This window comes from Pempheris klunzingeri, chromosome 5 (genome assembly GCF_042242105.1).
Source record: "Pempheris klunzingeri isolate RE-2024b chromosome 5, fPemKlu1.hap1, whole genome shotgun sequence".
NCBI lineage: Eukaryota > Metazoa > Chordata > Actinopteri > Acropomatiformes > Pempheridae > Pempheris > Pempheris klunzingeri.
In genome coordinates this window covers 21,005,173-21,025,007 of record NC_092016.1, presented here as the reverse complement: position 1 = coordinate 21,025,007, position 19,835 = coordinate 21,005,173, and the positions used below count along the sequence as shown (strand labels likewise).

The 19,835-nt window shown below is 42.4% G+C and overlaps 1 protein-coding gene and 1 non-coding gene across 2 annotated transcripts; both read left to right on the top strand.

The window, feature by feature from the left end:
* The first annotated feature begins 5,933 nt into the window (after positions 1-5,933).
* wfdc1 (WAP four-disulfide core domain 1) lies at positions 5,934-19,603 on the top strand. Its single transcript, XM_070830847.1, has 8 exons — positions 5,934-5,978; positions 6,707-7,033; positions 16,723-16,918; positions 17,015-17,098; positions 17,318-17,458; positions 17,944-17,994; positions 18,081-18,140; positions 18,251-19,603. The coding sequence occupies exons 2-7, from the start codon at positions 6,941-6,943 to the stop codon at positions 18,137-18,139; spliced, it is 624 nt and encodes a 207-aa protein (XP_070686948.1). The 5' UTR covers positions 5,934-5,978; positions 6,707-6,940; the 3' UTR covers position 18,140; positions 18,251-19,603.
* On the top strand, positions 9,794-9,876 carry trnal-cag (transfer RNA leucine (anticodon CAG)). The gene has a single exon. It is a non-coding gene; the product is annotated as a tRNA-Leu (tRNA).
* Positions 19,604-19,835: the final 232 nt, after the last annotated feature.

The following is a 19,835-nucleotide window of genomic DNA, read 5'->3' as shown; positions in this document are numbered from 1 at the left end:
CATTAAAGGAATTACATGTCTGACCAAGCAATTAACACAACAAGAAAATGTGCAGTCACACACCATTTGCTTCAAGATGCAATGTTTTTAATTTATTGAGCTCATAAACAAATAAATTAAGAGCTTAAATACTGACTATGATTTGAGCACGGATGCTCCATCTTGATCATGAGTACAGACGCTGCAAGAACTCGCAGGAAGTTCAGTTTACTTGTTCAGTTCAGTTTCATGAGGAGTAACTCATAAAAACAGTAAAGTAACAGTACAGTTTACTACAATGTCCCATAATCCTGGTGATGTCAATGTGATGTCATCTGGGTTATCTCTGAGTTTGAGGTTTGAGATTTGAATTATTGTTGAAAGAAGTGACTCTTTACAAGGCCTCGAGGCTCGAGTGAGAAGTGATTGAATTGCATCATGGGAAATGTAGGATTCAGCATTTTTGGAGCTTGACCCACACCAGGAACTATACAATAGAAGATCTTGTCTCTTTGCTGCTTTGATTTTGATCATTCTGTACCACTTTACATTAAGATTATCTTCACGGGGGATTATAATCAGTTCACTAACTGCTGACACTTTGAAAATCATTGATAACCTATTAAAAAATCTCAGATAAAAACAGTGACCTGCGGCCTGCAAAAGGTGAACCCACATTTATCTGTACAGTCACGCCTCTTCTCACTTTGTGTCATTCTCCATCAGCCAGAATTTATGTTCATGTCAGCTTCATCAGATTATTAACAAGTTTGTGGCATTTAATCAAAAAGTTCCATTTGGCATATCAAATTATGTCATATCAAACTACTGAGGGTAGCCTTATTGTGAAGTGGTATTGATCACTCAGTTTTAAGTCTTTCTCCCATGAGTCCCCCTTACTTAATGACACACACTAACTATGATCGTTGTTCATATACAAGCGTGAGAGAACTAGTGAGACAAGCCCATGTGCTTCAACTGTTGGCAACTAAGTGTGACTATTACTGTTTCACTTGACCTACAGTCCACTGCATATGAGTGTGAGTGTGAGTGTGAGTGTGTGTGTGTGTGTGTGTGTGTGTGTGTGTGTGTGTGTGTGTGTGTGTGTGGAGGAGCGGCAGGCATATGGGACTGTCTACATTTGACCCTTTCAACATCAACTCCAGTAAAGCAGAAAACGCAGGAAGAGCTTTGAAGTCTAACAGGACTTACTGAAGCGCCTCACGGTCACTTTGACCCCACATAGGAACCCATGGGCTCAGGGTCGCTATAGAAACAGCTGAAATAGTTTTCCAGCTTTCCTCCTTTTTCTTTTTCCTCTTTTTTTTTTTTTTTTGTTAGCTGACCTTGCTCCCGGGGGGTCATGTTGAGGAATGCTGCACAGCTACCTGAGTTCAAAGCGGCCGGTAGCGGGGCGAGAAAGAGTAGAGGTGAGAAGAGAACGAGGAGGGAGAGGAAAAGGGAGAAAACAGAAATGAGGAGAATGAGAGGGGAGAAAAGGGGACGATAACTGCATGTGAAAGAGGAGAAACCAGATGGGAGAGGAAAGCATAAGGAGGAGCACAAGAGGGGATGGGAGCAATAGGCAAGCTGCAGTAGAAAACAGGCAAGGGAAACTAAAAAGAGCTGAGGAAACAATTACTGTATGTTGGGGGGCCCTCAGAGTTAGCTGAGTACAGTTAGAGTTAGGGCCATTAGAGGATAGAGGATAATGATACATAAATGAAATGGTCATGATGGGGAAGCAGTTGAGATTGGGCGTGGCTCTAACCTCTTTACTGATTAAAAGAAAAGAGGCAGACATGGTGGTAATGAGAAATGATTAGTGTAACTGCAGGGGGTTCAGCTTAATGAGCATTGCTAGCAGCCACACCAGCACACCACCTCCACTGAGGGCAGAAATGCACGCTGAAACAGGTTACTGCATGTGTATATGGTCCGTTGCTTATCTGAGATTACAATTTATAATCAGCTTTGGCAAAGAAACACAGCAACGAATAATGTCTAGGAATGTATAGAGATGAACCTCTCATGTGTTTTTATTTTTCCCTCCCTGTCCAAGTTGAAGAAATTATTTCAGACTGCAAGATTTTGCCAATTTAAGATTAGCTCTTTATATAAACACACGGATTCTCTGATTTTCAAGACAAAAGGTTAAAACAATTCTAACCCGAGTCAAAGAGATCATACAGAAGGCAGGCAGATGTTTGGTCTACACTGAACCTCTCTTCGTCTGTTGTCAATCACAGCCCTCACAGCCCTCTTTATCAACCCATCTGCAATTCTTCTGTCCTCCAGCTTGTTGTTTTCTTCCTTTCGCTCTTTGATCCTCCTCATCTTCCTTTTAGTTTTCCATCAGTCAGTGCCAGCCCTTGTCTTTAAACAGCTGTCCCACTTTAACTCATCAAGGTTATTGTGTAGCCATACCAAAAAAAAAAAAAACAGGCATATGATAACACGCAGTAGCAACAATACATCATATTTCAGACTTCACGAGTATGTGTTTTAAAATGGACGGTGCAAAGGTCCATTATCAGATTACATTACCAGCGTAGAAACTTTTCCATGTCTGTGTTGATGTATCTGGGTAATAGTCCAGTAGAGTGGAGTGGATGGCGCCAGTAATACTCTTCATAGTCAAATAAAGCCGCAACACAATCTTGGTCTTTGCGTGCATCCGTTCCTCATGTGAATGTGAGTGTGTTATTTGTGTTTCATCACATCGCTCAAGCTCCAACTGTACAAACAAGACAAACACACATCCCATCACTGAGTAAAACTGCCACCAAGCCAAAGATTTATCTGCCCTATTCTGCTCCTCCAGGTTTACATTTTATCAGACGCAAATGCTGGGATGCTTGTTGAACTTTTATACGGGAAACAGTAAAACACAGCAAAGTGGATTTTTATTGCTGTTGATATGCGGTACATCAAAAGGAGAAAATTAGTTTCGAGTGAACTGCGAGACTCAAAGTCGCATAAAAACTTGTCCTTTGATCAGTACAAGTGCAACAAGATCTACGGCGACGTGTCTTCTTCCTCTCTGGGAACAACAGTTCAGGATGAAGTCACATTAGAATTAATACAGATGTTATGTTATGCTGAACTAGATTTTACATGCTTGTTATATTGTTACATAATAATATCTGTATCTAAATTTGTATCATATTTTAAGTGGACTACACTGAGGTTACAGGCCTGAAGTGCAACTTTCATCCCTCTCTAAATCCAGCAGCCTAGTTGTTACCAACCAGTCACAGCTGACCCCTGACCCCTCACACTGACCTCTGGCCCCCGGCTGACAGCCCTGATTTGGAATGAATGGCTTTGACAGGCTTCTGCTTCAGCACACTGACAACAAGGGTGGCCCACCAGAGTAGCGTGCTGATAAATATTAAAGTGGCAGTAAAATGATAAATGTCCCGTTCACCTTGTTAGCTTGTTCCTGCTGCATAGATTTACTTGACAAATCCTAAACAATCATACCATTTTTATCTTTTGCATTTTTAGCCACACCAGCGCCATGTCTCCATGGATGGGAGCAGCGGCCTTTGAATAGTTGAAATGACTAGAAAGGCGCTATACAAATACAGACCATTTACCTTTAGGTCTGCTATTCAGGCGGTCAGTCCACCACTTTGGTACAAACTGAAACTGCTGCTGCGTAAAAAAACATGAATTTTTCTACAGTGATTCGTGGTCCCCAGTAGGATCCTACAGACTTTAGTGATCACCTGACTTTTCCTCTAGCGCCACCATGAAGTTGCATTTTTTGTCTTTTAGTGACAATTTCAGCCAGATATATGGTGACTAACAGAAGCAACCATTATCACTCACATGTGTAAACAGTCAGACATGCATGCAATAATAGCTGTGTATACTGTATATACTGTATATATTACACCTGTTAAATGTTTTGAGTACACAGACACAGAAACCACACACTATCAACACATCTGCACAAACCTCTGTTAGTCCCCATAGCGCACATATTCTGTCCAGATGCACAAGCTGGACTTCATCATCAAACATGTGCCACTCATATTCCCGCTTGGTTTGTATGGACTCATATTTACCGTGCTCGTGCTATTGTCACATGTGGCTGAGGAGCTGCCCCGACCACTGTGCCAGATCCGTTTCTGGACAGCCACCAACTATTACACCATGAATCAGAATGGAATAAATCTTGACCATCAGTGAGTAGAAGAATGTGATATGAAGCCCCCTGAGACTCACAGACACTCCACCCTGCAGAAACAGCTCCAGTGTGTGTTCGCCTCCAGAGAACGCCTCTCAGATGAAAGGAATTTCTGTCTTTTGAGTGGAGAGTCTGTCAGACTGATCGTCCGTTGGCCGACTTTATCTCTGAGGGTGTTCCTCCGTTTCGCTCAAATTTCCGTCTTATACAACTTTCAGAGCTCACATTTTGCTCTCATTCACAACAAATGGATGTCAGACTGAGTGCCATGTCTGGTTTAGCTGTTGGAGTAGTCATGTGTATTCCCTTGTGTGTATGGAGTTACAGTTCTGTATATATCTGAGTAAGCGCTTAAAGTTCATGCATCCGTAGGTTGGAATGTGTGAATGTTTCACCCCTTATCCTGTTCATGAATGCAGTTGTTTGGTTTATTTAATATTCATGTGTACATTCCAGCCTCAGAAAGGAGGCAGGATACGGATGATGTATGTGAGAACATGTCTAGGAATATTAGCACGCCGTCTACAAATGGACACTGTGCAGCTGCAGTTTTTCCTCTATTAATTGTGGAAGAACTGAAAAGAGCTCACGGTGTACTGCAGTTTTAGAAAATTACATATTATTATATTATTTCTAGTGAATTTCATTCACTTCCACCAAACCATGCCCGTCTGAAATCAAACACACACTGTTGCCTCTGTGGCAAATGCTCTTACACATGTTTTAATAGATTTTCTGGCTTTTTTTTCCTGTGGTGCTTGTTTTTCAATCAATTCAACAGTCAATTAAAGCTTAGACACATTATCTGGATCCAGTCTGTCAAATTTAGGATTCATTCACTTTGTACAATATACATGGTGCTGTAAGAGTGATACTCATTATGTATAGTGTTTGCAGGTGGTGTCTTTTTTTAACCTTTCCAAAAACAAAAATGCAGACGCAAAACTGTAAAGAATGGATTAAACATGGATTAACATTAGCACGTGCGGCTATAGCTTATTAAATACAGTAACAACCTAGCATTACTTTTAAGGCCAAGAAGCTTTTTATGCTACATTGTTTTGTGGGGTCACATGTTTCATGAAAACATCCTGATCACACTTGATAGGCTATTTAATACATAACCTGTTAAAGATAATATTTAGCCTGTTTTTACCGTGGTATATGTAGCCAGACATGAAATACACCTTTATCAAAGTGATGATTCTAAAATGCATTGTAGCGCCATACAAGAACAGAAGCTGGACAGATGTAACACCAGTAGCCTAATTAACGAGGACTGGACTTAGCTAATGCTCATTTCTAAAATGTCTTAAATGCACCTCTGCACCATAATAATGATGCGACCAAACGTTCACTGTTCATCTGTCTCTCTTTCTCACACGTTCATTCATGCAATCTCTCCCACTGCCCTCTTCCACTATCTCTATATCTTCCCCCTCTCTGTTCTCTCGTTTTTCTCTCACTCTAACTCTGTCTTTTGTGTAAGTGAAGCCGGGGCCTCCCAGTGACATGAGCCCTGCTCCTGTAAAACTAATAATGACTGAGATTTGTGCGGGCTTAGCATTCTTTCTCCCTTTCAGCGCAAGACACTGAGAATAGAGTGAGGGGAGGGAATGGGGAAGGGGAGAAAGGTCTAGTTGTAAGGTAGGGGGTGAGAGGGGGGGGGGTTAGATGTCCTAGTTTGAGAGGGTGCAACTTGGGAGACGTGAAAAAGGAGGAGAAGCGAAACACAAGATGGAGAAAGGAGACAGAGAGGCCCCTTTCCCTGAAACATGCCACATGCTTTCGTTCTTTATGGGTCAGTGAGGCTGAAATCACACTGCATCCTCTCCAAACATATCACACACACACAGGAGTGTGTACACACACAGGGACACACACACACATTCATACACAGTCAGGTATGTTCAGCTCTGGCACACTGTTCAATAAGTCATGCATACCCAACCCTGTCCCTGGGAAACATCAGGAATGTAAACGCGGATGATGAGCGGTTAATAATTACAATGCATGCTTGATCTCCGGGCTTGCAGTCAACAAGTATTTTCAAACCCAACACTTAGCAAAGCCATTTATTTTCCCCCTTACAACACCGCACGCAGGCAAAACATGTGAAGCAAAGCCACAGAATATAAAACACAGAGTGTCCCAACCGCACAGTGACACAACTCTGTCAACTTCACATAAAGATCACCAGATGTGCAGCGAGATGCAGCAAGGGGGCAAGGGGGAGGTCTCACACGCACTGCCCTCTCTAATGCTCTCCCCTCCCTCCTTTCACCCTCCCTCCCCTCCCTTCCTCTCCCCTCCTCTCTCCCAGAGACATGTGCGCATGCTGTGCCAGCAGACAGTTTCAGCTCTCAGCAACTGATGCACAGACAGCTGCCGTTTCTCCCTTCCCCTCCTCTCGCTCCCCTAACTATTCTCCTTCTTTCGTTTCTTCCCTACACTGCCTCCATTCATCCCCTGTGTACTCTCCCCTTCCTTCCCTCTACTCTGTCATTCTGCCCTGCACTTTTTCCTCAGGCGGACATAAAGGCAGGTCCTGTTGGAGGGAGAGGGCTTGTGTAATCACTGGCTGCACATGAGCACCGGAGAGCTATTTCTTCAGCTGGAAAGGCTGCACAGCAGAGGACCCACAAAGGCATAGAGGACAAACTTTGGAATAAGGAGAGGAAGGAGGAATACCTCTGAGGCAGGAAGGGAGGAGAAGGAGGGAGACGCAGACAGAGTTTGGAGTTTGGGAGCGGGACACAGACCATGCCGGGCTCTGTGGTGCTGCTGCTGTCCCTGTTGGTCCTGTCCACAGGAAGTGATGCCAGAAGAATCAGGAAAAGAGGACTCAACCATAAGGTGGGGCTGCTAACCTCACCTTTGACTTTTGTATAAGTGCACGTGTGACTGCGAGGTTTTCTCCTCTATCTCTGTCTTAGGGCTATTTTCAGAATATCCTCCAAAGTGGAAGTAGGTGAAAGCTCACAGCATTACAGTACAATACCAGCTCTGTTACCGAGAGCTGCTTTCACACTGTGACAGCACTTTTGTGGCTGAGGTGAGAGGTGGTCGAGTGGACCTGGTATGAGTGATTTAATCTAGTGATGAAAAAGAGCAGTGGTGTAAATTCACTACGTCCATTTAGTACTGTGTTTAACAAAACTGTTCAAAGTTTAGGGAAAATACGCTTGTTTCTCTATTTTTACAACTCACGAAACACTTAGCTTGGCTCTGAGCAAAGGTGATAAAATCCACCGATCAGCACCTCTAAAGCTCAAAATAATGACCTCTTATATCACATTTGCTCAATCCGTACAAAAAAAAAGTGTAAAAACAAAATGTTGCAGTCTTACGAGGGGGTTATGTGCCAGACAATTCCTTGGCCAGGAGCAGTGATAAAATAATTTAAGACTGAACAAACAAGACTAAATGTACTTGTCATTTTGCTGCTTAAGTTTCTGTGTTGAGGCTCGTGTTTCCAACTGTTTCCAGTCATTATGTTTAATGCAAAATAAAGGAAAAATGTTACCAGGGGAAGCACTGAAATAGTCAAAATTAGCTTCTTTTCTAATGCAATAATATAGTAACGTAGCACTGAAACGGAGATCCTGCTGAGAGCCTCTGATTCTTTTGGTACTTTTGATACATTTCACTGATAATGTTTCTGTACTTTGATGTGAAGTTTTGAATGCAATGGAGCGATACTACATGGTGATATTGCCTCTTTATTCAGTAGAGGATCTCCGTCACTGGAGAAGAAAGCGCACACACTTTGATTTTGAAGCATGAAAAATCTTCGTAGACGGGAGAGTTTTAGGGTTTTGATGAGGAGCTCAAAGTGGATGGTGCAACAGGTTGGAATAAGTCACTGATTTTCAAGTTTCCATATGAGTAACTGAAGGGCACACAGGATGTACTACATTTATCTGTGTGTGTTATGTGTGTGTTGTGTGTGTGTGTGCTGTGGATTATTAGGGCAGGAACTGACTGGGCCCCTGCTTGTTAACTCAGCTCAGTGTAGCTGATTGATCATCTCTAACAAGGGCTCACTGTAGCGTGCTGCCTTCTCTTTCTTTTCCCCTCTCTGCAACCTCTCGTGCTTCACTGTTCTCACTTTCTAACTGGTTTATGCTCTCATTGGCCCTTTTCTCTCTCTCATTGTCTGCCCCTGCCCCTCTTCCCCTCTCTCGTATTAAGTAGTTTCACCCTCTCGCTGCCATGCTTCCCCTTCCCCTCGCCCATGTGCCTCTCTAACACCCCGGCACACCATTTTCTCTCTTTGAAACCTCTTTTTCTCGTCTCCTCCTGCGCTCCAAAAGCACCGTCTTGCTGGACGCCGCTTCAAAGCTGCTGTAATTGGAACATGCTGGGCAGATGGAGTTTGTCTGTTTTCCTCTGAACCTTTTCATCTCTGCATCTTTCATTTTTTGACCACCTCCCTCACGCAAACATTTAGACACACACCCTCAGCCTCATTCATAACACCGGGACCGTGCAGAAAGACAAATTATAGCCATTCAGTATTATACGTAGGCACTGTACTGTGCAGTTGTGTGTCTCAAAAGGAAAATTGGTAAAAATACATAACAAACTTAAGGCCACCAGCGTGCTCAGTACCTGTCTGGCATTTCTGCTCCCTCTTGTTCTCTGAAGATTTTACCAGATTTATTTATCTAAAAACACACTGACTTCAAATTTGTGAAACATTCAGATGAGGCAGGTTAGAAGCTACATCTATCAGCATCGTAAAAGAAATGCGGACTTTCCCCAAATGCTTGATTAGAGACTGCTATGATCTCTTAGCTTAAAGAGAGCACATATACTGTAGATATCTGAAACCCCACAGCTCAACTTAATTACTGTGCAATATATTTGAAAGGGCTCAGTGACTGTTTTTATGCAATTTTCCTTTACTTGGTATTTTGTTTTGTAGACTTATATGTTATAAGAAAATACAAACAGCAAACATTACAACACCCTGTAGCTGAACTGCTTAAATGTTACTTATTCTCAGCACCAAAACACTGTGGGAAAGCTAGAAATCTTCCAGGTTCTGCAACTAACTCCTAGAAATTTCTCTCCTTGAAATCTGACTTCCCTATGCTTGTTTGTATTTTGTCTTCTTTCATGTTTTCTGTCTATAAATGTGTGTTTTTGTTTATGCTGGTGACTGTCCCGGCCAAGTCTCTATTGAAAACAAGACGCTTAATCTCAGTTGGCCTCTCCTGGTTAAGGCGAGACACTACAGGCGGAAACTGGCTTGCTTCCAATGACATGTCTTCTTTCAGACTAGTGGAAAATATAATATCCACAATACACATTTTGGTGTTTATTTTAGGCGTCTGTTTCTGTTTCTCCTAAATTCATATCTTTACAGGCTGTTTTCTCAAAATTTGTGTTTTTTCACACTCACACAGAAATCTCCACTTCAGTAGGACTTATTAATCAATCAATCTTTATTTATATAGCGCCAATTCATAACAGTGTTATCTCAAGATGCTTTATATAATGAGCAAGTCTAGACCAAACTCTTTAATTAAGAGAGAGGCCCAACGATTCAGGAATTCAAGAATCCCCACATGAGCAAGTATTAGATATTATATTAGATCAAATATAGAAGTCAGGATGGCCGAGCGGTCTAAGGCGCTGCGTTCAGGTCGCAGTCTCCCCTGGAGGCGTGGGTTCGAATCCCACTTCTGACATCTATGTTTTCAACAATTTCCTCCGGGATAAATAAAGTCGGTCTTATTCTTAGACTTACATGCACTAAACCTTCCAGTTTTGTTCCTATCTATATTCTGAAGGTCCTTACAGAGCGGGTTATTCAGATATATTGCACAGCACATTTTATTCCTAAAACCATGGTGAAAATGGTCTTTTAATGGTTGTATGTGAGAGTATTTTCTCATTTAAAACAATTGTCCTTTAGCTCCGGTATGTCAACAAAATGAAGCAAGAAGTTTGAGCCTGGCTTTATCCAATGTTCAGATTTCTTTTCTGGACATGTATGCAAATTAGTGCATATTAAATTCAGTCGTGCCTAATTTGAATGCTTTAACACAACATTTCAGAAAACTTGTAATAAAAAAAAATTATATTAAATAAAAACTACATGTTTCAACGTAATAATCATTTGGGGAGGTTTAACGGTGATACCTATTACAAATTTTATATTTATATATATATACCTATTTTAATTTTTATTCAGCAACAGCAATGGGTGAAAAATACTAACTACATTTTCCAGGAACTAGCTTAATGATAATGCATTTTTGACTGTGATTAATGAAAAGGTGTTATAAGCCCATGTCTGTGACTGAAGATGAAAAATATAAATGAAAAAAATGTAATTTTCACTCAACAGCAGCAACACATAAGTCTGAAGTGAGAACCTGAAGCTCTTCGCCTCGAAACTTTATTAAATTTACAAGTTCCTCCCTCTTAACAAATCATTGCTTCCAAATCACAAATTCCAGATTCATTATACACACACACACACACACACACACACACACACACACACACATATACAGACACCAGATGAATGAGTCTCATACAGCCTTAACACCGTCTGGCTCCTGCCTGCCTGGACATGTCAGTGAGCCTGAACAGTGTCTGAGGCTGCCACCATAAATCTTTACAGTTTCATTTAGTTGATGTGATGTGGGCCGTTCAGACAGCACCTGGAATTAAGACAGGGGCCCTGCAAATGCTCACAAACATGTGTACTTCCTGTTCCTGGGCTGGCCGGCTGTTTGACTTGGCCTGGGGCTGCTGCATGAAACAAAACCGGTCCGTGCTCCACTCAATCTGTGATGGAAGTTTACAGCTTTTAAGGAGGTGATACTTTGTAAAGATAATATTCCACAATGATGTGCAGATTCATTTGGCTGTGCCACCCAAAGGCTGCGTGTACAAAACTAATGGATAGGAACAGTAAAATTCGCCACAGATGAAATGAATGTGATGGAAAGATTACAGACACAGTTCATATTTACCTTAATATTGAAAGTACTGAAATAATGAAACAAATAATTATTTGTTTTCAGTAGAGCATGGAGTCAAGGCTCAATCCACGTCACAGTTAAGCAGCATTAAAATAACATGTTACAGGGGAATTTCAAGTCTACATTTGGCTCTGTGCAAAGATTGGAGTTAATGTAGTCAGTCAGTCATCCAGTTTACCACTAGTTTTGTGAACTGGTGTGTACGGTGCTAAGAAGGACTAATCCCAGTCAGATGATGTGAGCCTGCCAGTCAGAAGCACATTACTGGACTTAAACTGGAGCACATCGTCGCTCAGTATAATAGATACGAACACACACACACAATCAAACCAAACAGACAAACTAATTTCTACTTACCTGGAGTCTCTTGATGTTCCAGACATTCCTTTTATTTAGCAGCAGACATATTTTCCATGTTACATCTTCCCCAACAACAGGGAGGAAATTCATAGCGAATCTGAGTCTGACCATGTGAGACCACAGACATGTTTGCATTCCAAAGTACAGACACAGCTGCTCTCAAATATAAAATTGTAGTGTTCCACTGTGTTTTTTTCAATCAAACTTTTTAGCAAAGTTTGGTCGTTGAGGCTGTGGATGATCTCAGATTATAACTGCACGTTGTAGCAGGCGCTACATTCAGATTTCCCAACGCTAATTAGTCACATTCACAGTTGTTTTACGTCTGTCCCGTTGTGTAAACCTCATACCTTCTCAGTCTATTCATCTGCATTTCAAGGTTGGACATCAGCGCTCTACCAGTATGTTCACAGTTCAAGGACTGCTTTTCCCAGCTGTGCATTTACCTATTTGTCTGTCACTGAAACTCTCATCTCTGGCTGATTTACAGGCTGTTTGTTTCCCTCACAGTTTATCCTGCTGTGTCTCCATCTATCTGCACGGCTGTCGATCTGTCTGTCAAACTGCCTTCTGGTCCAGAGACAGGAAATGAGTCCTGACAACCCAAAAGCTAACCAGATGTGTGCAGTGGGCTACTTCATTTATAAGACATGGGAGATCGGGCACTTTTGAAAGAACACAGTTTTTCCTTGTTTATGCATATGTTTGCACAACCTTGACCCTGCAGATGGACATATGTCTGCGACTGGGTGTGTTTTTGGGGTATGTTTGTGCAGAAACTCTCATTATCTGTCTGAAATCTCTGCATGGAACCATGAACAGCCTGATCTCAGTACAGTTATGGAGCCAGACAGGGTCTCTAGTGGCTTCTGCCCACAAAGTCCACATAAACCACAGAAAAAGAGCACTAAAAAGAGACACATGGGACGACTAAAAGAGAAAAAGAGCAGTCTGGGATCAATCGTTAACAGCCACCATCGTGCCACTGTGTTTCAACACCAAGAGGAGAAGAAGAAAGGGAGAAGGAAAAAAAACGGGAGGAAGAGAGACAGAGAGAGCGCCTCAGACAGAGACGTGGAAAACACAGATAGACATGAACATCACACGGGCCCGCTGGCAGTGTCTCTACAGGAGAGCGGCGCAGAAAACAGGAGTGTAAATAAACAATGTGGAACATCAGAGAGATGTGCGCAGGATTGTGTGATGGAGCTCAGGATGTGAAGCACGACGGCCCCCCCTGGCATACAAAGACATGAAGGCAGCAAAGACGACACAAGAGGAGCCTTGAGAGTGAAGCAGTTAAAGTGAGAGCTGAATGACAAGACAAGAAAAGTTACGTTAGGAGTATTTAATGTTGGCCAGCGTAAGGTATATTAAAGAGGGTGTACGATATTCATGCTGACAAGCAAATTCACACTTTATGCACACAAATACACGCAGTCACATAAACAGGAAGGGCACACTTGACCTTTTGTTAGAGACGTTTGCAGGAGACTTTGGGATCAGATCGGATATGAGACAAGGGGAGACAACGGTCATTATGTCATTAGCAGACTTTGCAGTCCTCATTCATAGATCTAAATGTACTAAGAGACGTTGTGAACCACTCTGGCTCCACCTGCCCCTTGAGAGCCATGAATGAAGAGTATGAAAGAGCTGTAGTTTACAGTGTGTGGGAGCATGTACCGGCAGAAGTAACTGCAAAAATAGCAGTTAAGTGATTCGGGCTGTGTATTAGTATTGTTTAGAATTTTTTGAGGCTGGTGTGAATGTGTGTCAGTACCTGCATTTTGGTAACAATAACACATTTTTCAATATTTCAACATTTTCTATTTAAGAAAAAACTTTTCACTTGTTCAAAAGTCTGTTTACAGGTCTTGAGAATAAATGTTGCATGTGTGAAAAAATAATACAAGGTCTTTTGTGGCTGATAATTTGCCTTAAGTGATGTTACTTGAGTCAGCATCGGAGTGGAGTGAAGTCTACAGGTTTTTTTGTTTTTTTTTAAGTCCCAGGGTGTGTAGCCCATTCCTCATCTCTTCTAGCATAAGTCTAGCATAAAACACTCAGTAGCATAGATACACACATACACAGACAAAGACATATTCATTACCACATTATTTCCATACCAACTGTTGCTTCACCAGGAGCCTTTAAAGTTCCAGTCATTCCTTTTGTTTGGCAGCAGAGAAACTTTCCACATTATAGTATCTCCAACAACAGAGAGGAAATTAATACCAATAATAGTTTGGTCTGAAGCCACAGGCATGGAGCACAGTTGTGTTTCTGGGCACTTGAAGTCCAGTATTCAGTCTGCTTTAGCTCTGTTTTGGTCTTCATCGACTCCTAACGGAAATATCTGTCTCTTCAGCCCCTAAATGCTCCACTATGTTCACCAGCTAGTTGCTAACTTTATCTCACAGCCAGTTTATCACAGCTTATATTTGCTGAAAACAGCTCCCTGCTGTGTGTAGAAACGATGCTGAGTCATTATGAATAATGCCTTTAACATTACACTTAGTAATCTAAACCATTGTTAACATAAATATTACAGTATGTGACATATTCTCACCGCCATCTATTCAAGGCAGACCTTGCGACGCATGATACACCACCAGTAAGGAACCTGATTCTCATGTAGGAATCTCAAACTTCTTATTATTTGTGGATCAGAGATATTCTTCATTTCATCAAATTGGAAAGAGTTGGGTGTGAAACCAGAGGCTCATATTTAAGAAAAAATTTGGGTTTTTCTCCATGTTTGTAAAGTTTAACGCTGACCTCTCAGACTCATCCTCAATCTCGTTCGTGTACTCTGATATATGCTGGGCCTGTTTGATATATTGTTTATTTATAGTGGTGCTACATAGTATATGCTCAAAACTTGTTATAGTAACATGCAGAACCTCAACGTAACTACAAGCTCTGATTGTAGGAGCCACACATTGCTCCCTCCATCCTTCCACAGTGTGAATCCACTAACCCCCCACCCCTGAAAACAATCCAACCCCTAAGCTTGCAGCCGCAACAAGGAGTTAATGTGTGTTTAAAATGAACACAGATACAGTGTGAGTGATACCACGGCAGTGCCAAGCATTTGCTTTCATTTTTCTGGTTGGTTTGTAAGAGCGTTCAGTAAGCCTGCCAAATAAACAGCACAGTTTTAATGACCATGTGCAACCCGCAAGCTGATTATCTAATTACTAATCTAGTGTAGAAAAACACCCATCTCCCTCTCTCTCTCTCTCTCTCTCTCTCTCTCTCTTTCTCTCTCTCTCTCTCTCCCAAATTAGTGGCTGAGTTAGGAAAGTCAGACAGATTCACCCCACGACTGAAAAGATACACATTCAGAAAAACTCAAACTGTGCGGATGTGTTTCAGTGCCACAGCATGTGTTCTCAGCCTTACAGTGCAGCCATAATGACTGTGGAGCAAAGGAGTTATGATGATTACTGTTAACACCATCGCTGAGGCTTATTCAAGGCAGAGCCTCCTGGTAGCCTGCTCCACCAGGCCACTTTTTGGGCCACTTTGAAAGGGGTTTGTCCCCCTTGAAGCCTGTGCAGGAGCAACATGGAGTGCCCCATGTACATTGTTCAGCTTCTACAATCTCCTGCTCTCTTGGCTTCCACCGTTCTGCTCTCACCTGCTGGGTGAGGTTGCAAGAGGGTGGAGTCCTCTGTTCCTCACCACACTGATGGTACTAGTCATTCAAGGTAAAGACCGTGGTGACGGTCTGAGTGAGTGCGAAGTAGATCATACGTTATGACTATAACTATGGATCTATGAGACCCAACGATGACCGTCACCATCTCTTGTCGCTCAGAACCGGCTGAGGCGTCCCAGGCAAGAGGAAGAGGCGTGGTCGCCTGGATGCTCTTATAGACGGCGAGCCAAGCCTCTAGGATAGGCAGATGACTGCATCATTCAAGGTAAACACCATGGTGACAGTCATCGTTCGGTCTCACAGATCCATAGTTAAAGTCATAACTTATATGTTGTGTTATGTATGTACCATGTAGCACCTCAGTGGTTGATGCATAAGTGATGTTACTCCAGCTACTAAACAGCCCAGTATTGCTAAATAAGAAATAATGGAATGAACTGGAAACTTGATCATGCTGTAGTTTGTTATGCAAAAGCATATACGGTGTGTGAGACAATATTAGGGTTAATGTTTAGCCAAGGGCAGCTGTGCTTCTTGGGATTTTGTTGTAATATTCCCCATGTGTACATAACCCAGAACAATGAATAGCTGTTTATACCACAGAAAACAATGTTTGGTACCAGCAGTGTGAAAGAGTACAAACCCATATATTCTGCTCTGCACATGTTCAACCAATAAGAGGGAATCAGAGAGCTGGTAAAAACTGCAAAAACACACAGACCATGGCTGTGATACAGATCCCATTATGTTAGCCTCTGCAAAGCATGCAAGAGCAGATCCTCTCAGCAACAGCAGAAAAGTGCATGCACTGCTGTTTGTGTACTCGTGCATGTGTGCACGTAGGCCTACGCTTTTGAATGCCAAAGCCAACTGAGTGTGTGAAGTGTGTGAAATGTGTCTTTGCTTGGCTCAGGGTCCTGTGGCCTACTTTCTTCCTCTGAGGCTCACCAGGGAAGTGTTTGTTCCCACAGCGAATCACCTTCCCAATCCAGGTCAAGACGTTAGCAGGCAGGCATGCACACTACAGCCAAACCTTCAGTGTCTTTGCTACAGCGCTGCTGTGCTGAAAAGTGATAAGTCACATGCATTGTTGCCCTCTGGTGGTTACAAAATGCAACCCAGGTGCAAGCCTCTAAACACACTCATCAAGAGGCATTCACAAAACTGCAGCGTCTGTCCAGTGAGGTTGGGCTGTTAACTTAGAGGCTCAGTACAATCACAGTTTCATCCGTTTTCATTATTAGGCCCTTTTTTATTTACTTAAGTGATTTACTTAAGTTCTTTGCTTGCCGTTATGCCATTACAGTAAAAATTACTGCATTTAAGCAGCAAACTGAAAACTCCTTGCAGTATCTCAGCTCCAGTCCTTTCAGGACCCAACTGTTTCTATGATCTCCCATGATGCCTTGTGTGACCCCTTCTTGGACGGGCAGTATAGCAAGATCATCACCCAGTAGAGAAATGAACCACATCTGCATTCTCATGAATTTATTAGATTTGTCTCCGTGTCTCAGGACTACGAGTATCCCAACCACCCCCAGTCCACACAGCACCAAAAGAATGACCGGTGTCCGCCGCCACCCCAGATGCTGCCAGAACGAGCCTGTGAGGTGCCGGGCTGCCGCTCAGACTCAGAGTGTGAGCGCCACAAACGCTGCTGCTACAATGGCTGCATCTACGCCTGCCTGGAGTCTGTCCAGCCACCACCAGGTCAGCAGAACCAACAAACAGCTGTCCGACACAAACAGATGGTCACTCACAGTAGGGCGACTACAATATGTGTGTGTGTGTGTGTGTTCTGAACAGTGTTGGACTGGCTGGTGCAGCCCAAGCCTCGGTGGTTGGGGGGTAATGGCTGGCTGTTGGACGGCCCTGAGGAGGTTCTGCAGGGTGAGTTCACACACACACTCTTGACCAGTCACTGAGGTCAGAGAAAACGCTCCAGATGGTCAGCTAGCATGACGTTTTCCATGATCACACTGCATCTTATAGCCTTCACAAATTCTAAAGAACGCATCCACAAGATGTATTTAAAGTTGGGAATATACTCTTGCGTTCTCTTTGACTTCTGCTATTCTGTATTTCATGTTTGTGTTTTCTGCCCTCTAGCTGAGGCCTGTAGCACAACTGAGGACGGAGACGAACCTCTTCACTGTCCTACAGGCTATGAGTGCCACATCATCAACCTAGGAAACCCTGCCGCTGGCATCCCTAACAGGGGACAGTGTATCAAGCAACGTGGCAACTCCGGTATGGCTAGACTAATTCTGACTAGCCTTGTGATCCAGGCCTTTGACACACACCTTCTCCGGTGTTTTATCTTTACAACTAGTCTCCTGTTCGTCTGATCCAATGGAACTTCTCTCCAAAGTTTGTGCTCTTTAAAGCACCAAAGGACAGAGGCAGGATGCTGAGATGTGCCAGCAGCTGTCTTCCAGTCTGACCTGGTATATCTTTGCAGATTTCATGCTGTCAGGTGCCAAGTTCCTCCTTTAATATTAGATCTATAAATAATGTGCAAATTGGAGTGCAATACATCGGACTGCCTAAACCTGTGATCTGTGGTCTTAAGCTCTCAAGTTGGCAGAAATAGTAAACGATTTAATCAAAAGAACAGAACATGAAGCTTCTACTGTATGTATCTTTGCTTTGAGTATGTAATTGCAGTATGCAGGACTATGATAAAGAGATCATGTTACCACTTTGTGTTTCCATTCTGCCCATTTTATGAACAGATGGACGTGGTCTGAGGCACAAATACTTCAAGGACTACAAGGACTACTTAGGTAAGTGAGATAATGTGGACAGTTATAAAACCGGCACTATTACTGAAGCAGAAATAGCACTGATTTGCCTGACATTTCACCAACAGGCACCAGTTCTAACAATGCAGTCGGCTATGAAAAACATCATCACAAGCACCTGGGATGAAGTAAGTTTTAAAACCTCTGCAGTTTTACCTCCCTTGAGAATAAGTCTTATTCTTTTTTTTTTGTGCGTGTGTGTGTGTTTGTTTGTTGTTGTTTTTGTATCTGCTCTCAGATCAGCCAGACCTCAGCCTCAGCTACGACCACAACACAACCTCAGACATCAGCCCTCTCCTGTTCGATCTGCTCTCATCACACCTGAACCAGGATCGGATCTGACCTTTTTAAGAGACCTACAGCTGCTACCTCCTCTTTGCAAAGCCCCGTCTCGCGGCCTCAGTCACAAAGTCCTCTGGGAGATGAGCCTGACGTAGCTACAGCGCACAGCCAAAGAAATAAGTGCTTTTTATTGTCTCACTGTCGGGTGTCTGTGACAGCATGAAGCAGAGGGTGTTGATGGCGAAGGAGAGGGGAGCAGGGTGTGCACCAAAGCCGTTCATTAGATGTCTCAAAGGAAATAAAGAACCCATGCCATTTTTATTTTCATGTCTTTACAATGCTCTCCTTCCCTACAACTCAATCTTATTCTCACACACAAACACACTCTGTAACTCTGTGGCTGGTCAGCAGAGAAAATCAAGACCATGTGGCCCCGTTTACTCGGTCTGTCTCTTGTTTTCAGTGGGACGGTGCTCAAATTTCCTGATCTGAAATCTGGCAAGTTTTACAGACAAATAGGGAAAAAATTGCAGCCATAGTGGTCGCATCTTTAAATCAAACCCACATGTGTGTTGAAAATCCTAACTAATCACTCCAATTAAAAGAATAAATGCCATATGAGTGTGTGGATTGTGTCAGTTTCAAAGGATTTGGTACAGCTGTAGATTTGTTCCAGCCAGCTTCACTGCTATCAAAAGTCAAATAAGATGAAACAGTTTACTTGAGCGGTTCATTTCAGAGAGAAGTAGACTGAAAGGGGTTAAGAAAAACCTTTAAATCCACCTACAGAGGGCACATTTTTTATACTGAAAAGACTTGGGGTGGAATATCCCTTTAATCTCAAACTCTGTATATATATTATATCTGTAACTAATAAATACATTCCCTGAAGTGACCTTTTTGAATGAAACAAGTCATACAAGAAATATCTACCAATGCAACACGATTATTGTAACATTTCACGATTGTGGATGAACATACTGCGTGATAATAAAAAGGGCTTTTGCACAAAGCAGATATTTAAAACTGGTCAGAGGATCTTCTGTGTTGCTCTCAAACTTAACTGGCTTCAGTCAACGATTCAACTTCAGTTGTCTCTGTTATCAGTTCACATGGTGCTCAGTCTCATTGCTGCCTATAATAACAGAAGAATAAGCTGGTCACATAATAAGCTGAAGGTGTAAAAAAAAGAAATAAAAGCTGTAACCACTCCCTATGTGCAGACCTGAAGTCATGTCTGAATGTTGCTTTCTGACTGGTGCTGTAATGTCGCCTCGTTTATTCTGAATAAACCACATTGTTGAACTCAGCGTGAGTTTTGTAATGAATAATTTCAATGACAACGCCACAAACTTCTGTTGGTATCAAGTGAAGTGCTCTGATAATGTTTCTTATCCGGTTATTACTCTTTAGTTAATGATTCAGTTAGTTTAGTTTCCAGTTGCAGTTTCAGGCTAACACCAGAACAAATGAAAAATGGTTTGATTTCACTGGAAAGTCACATATGAGTCTATTAGTATTTATTAGGGATCTTGAAAAGT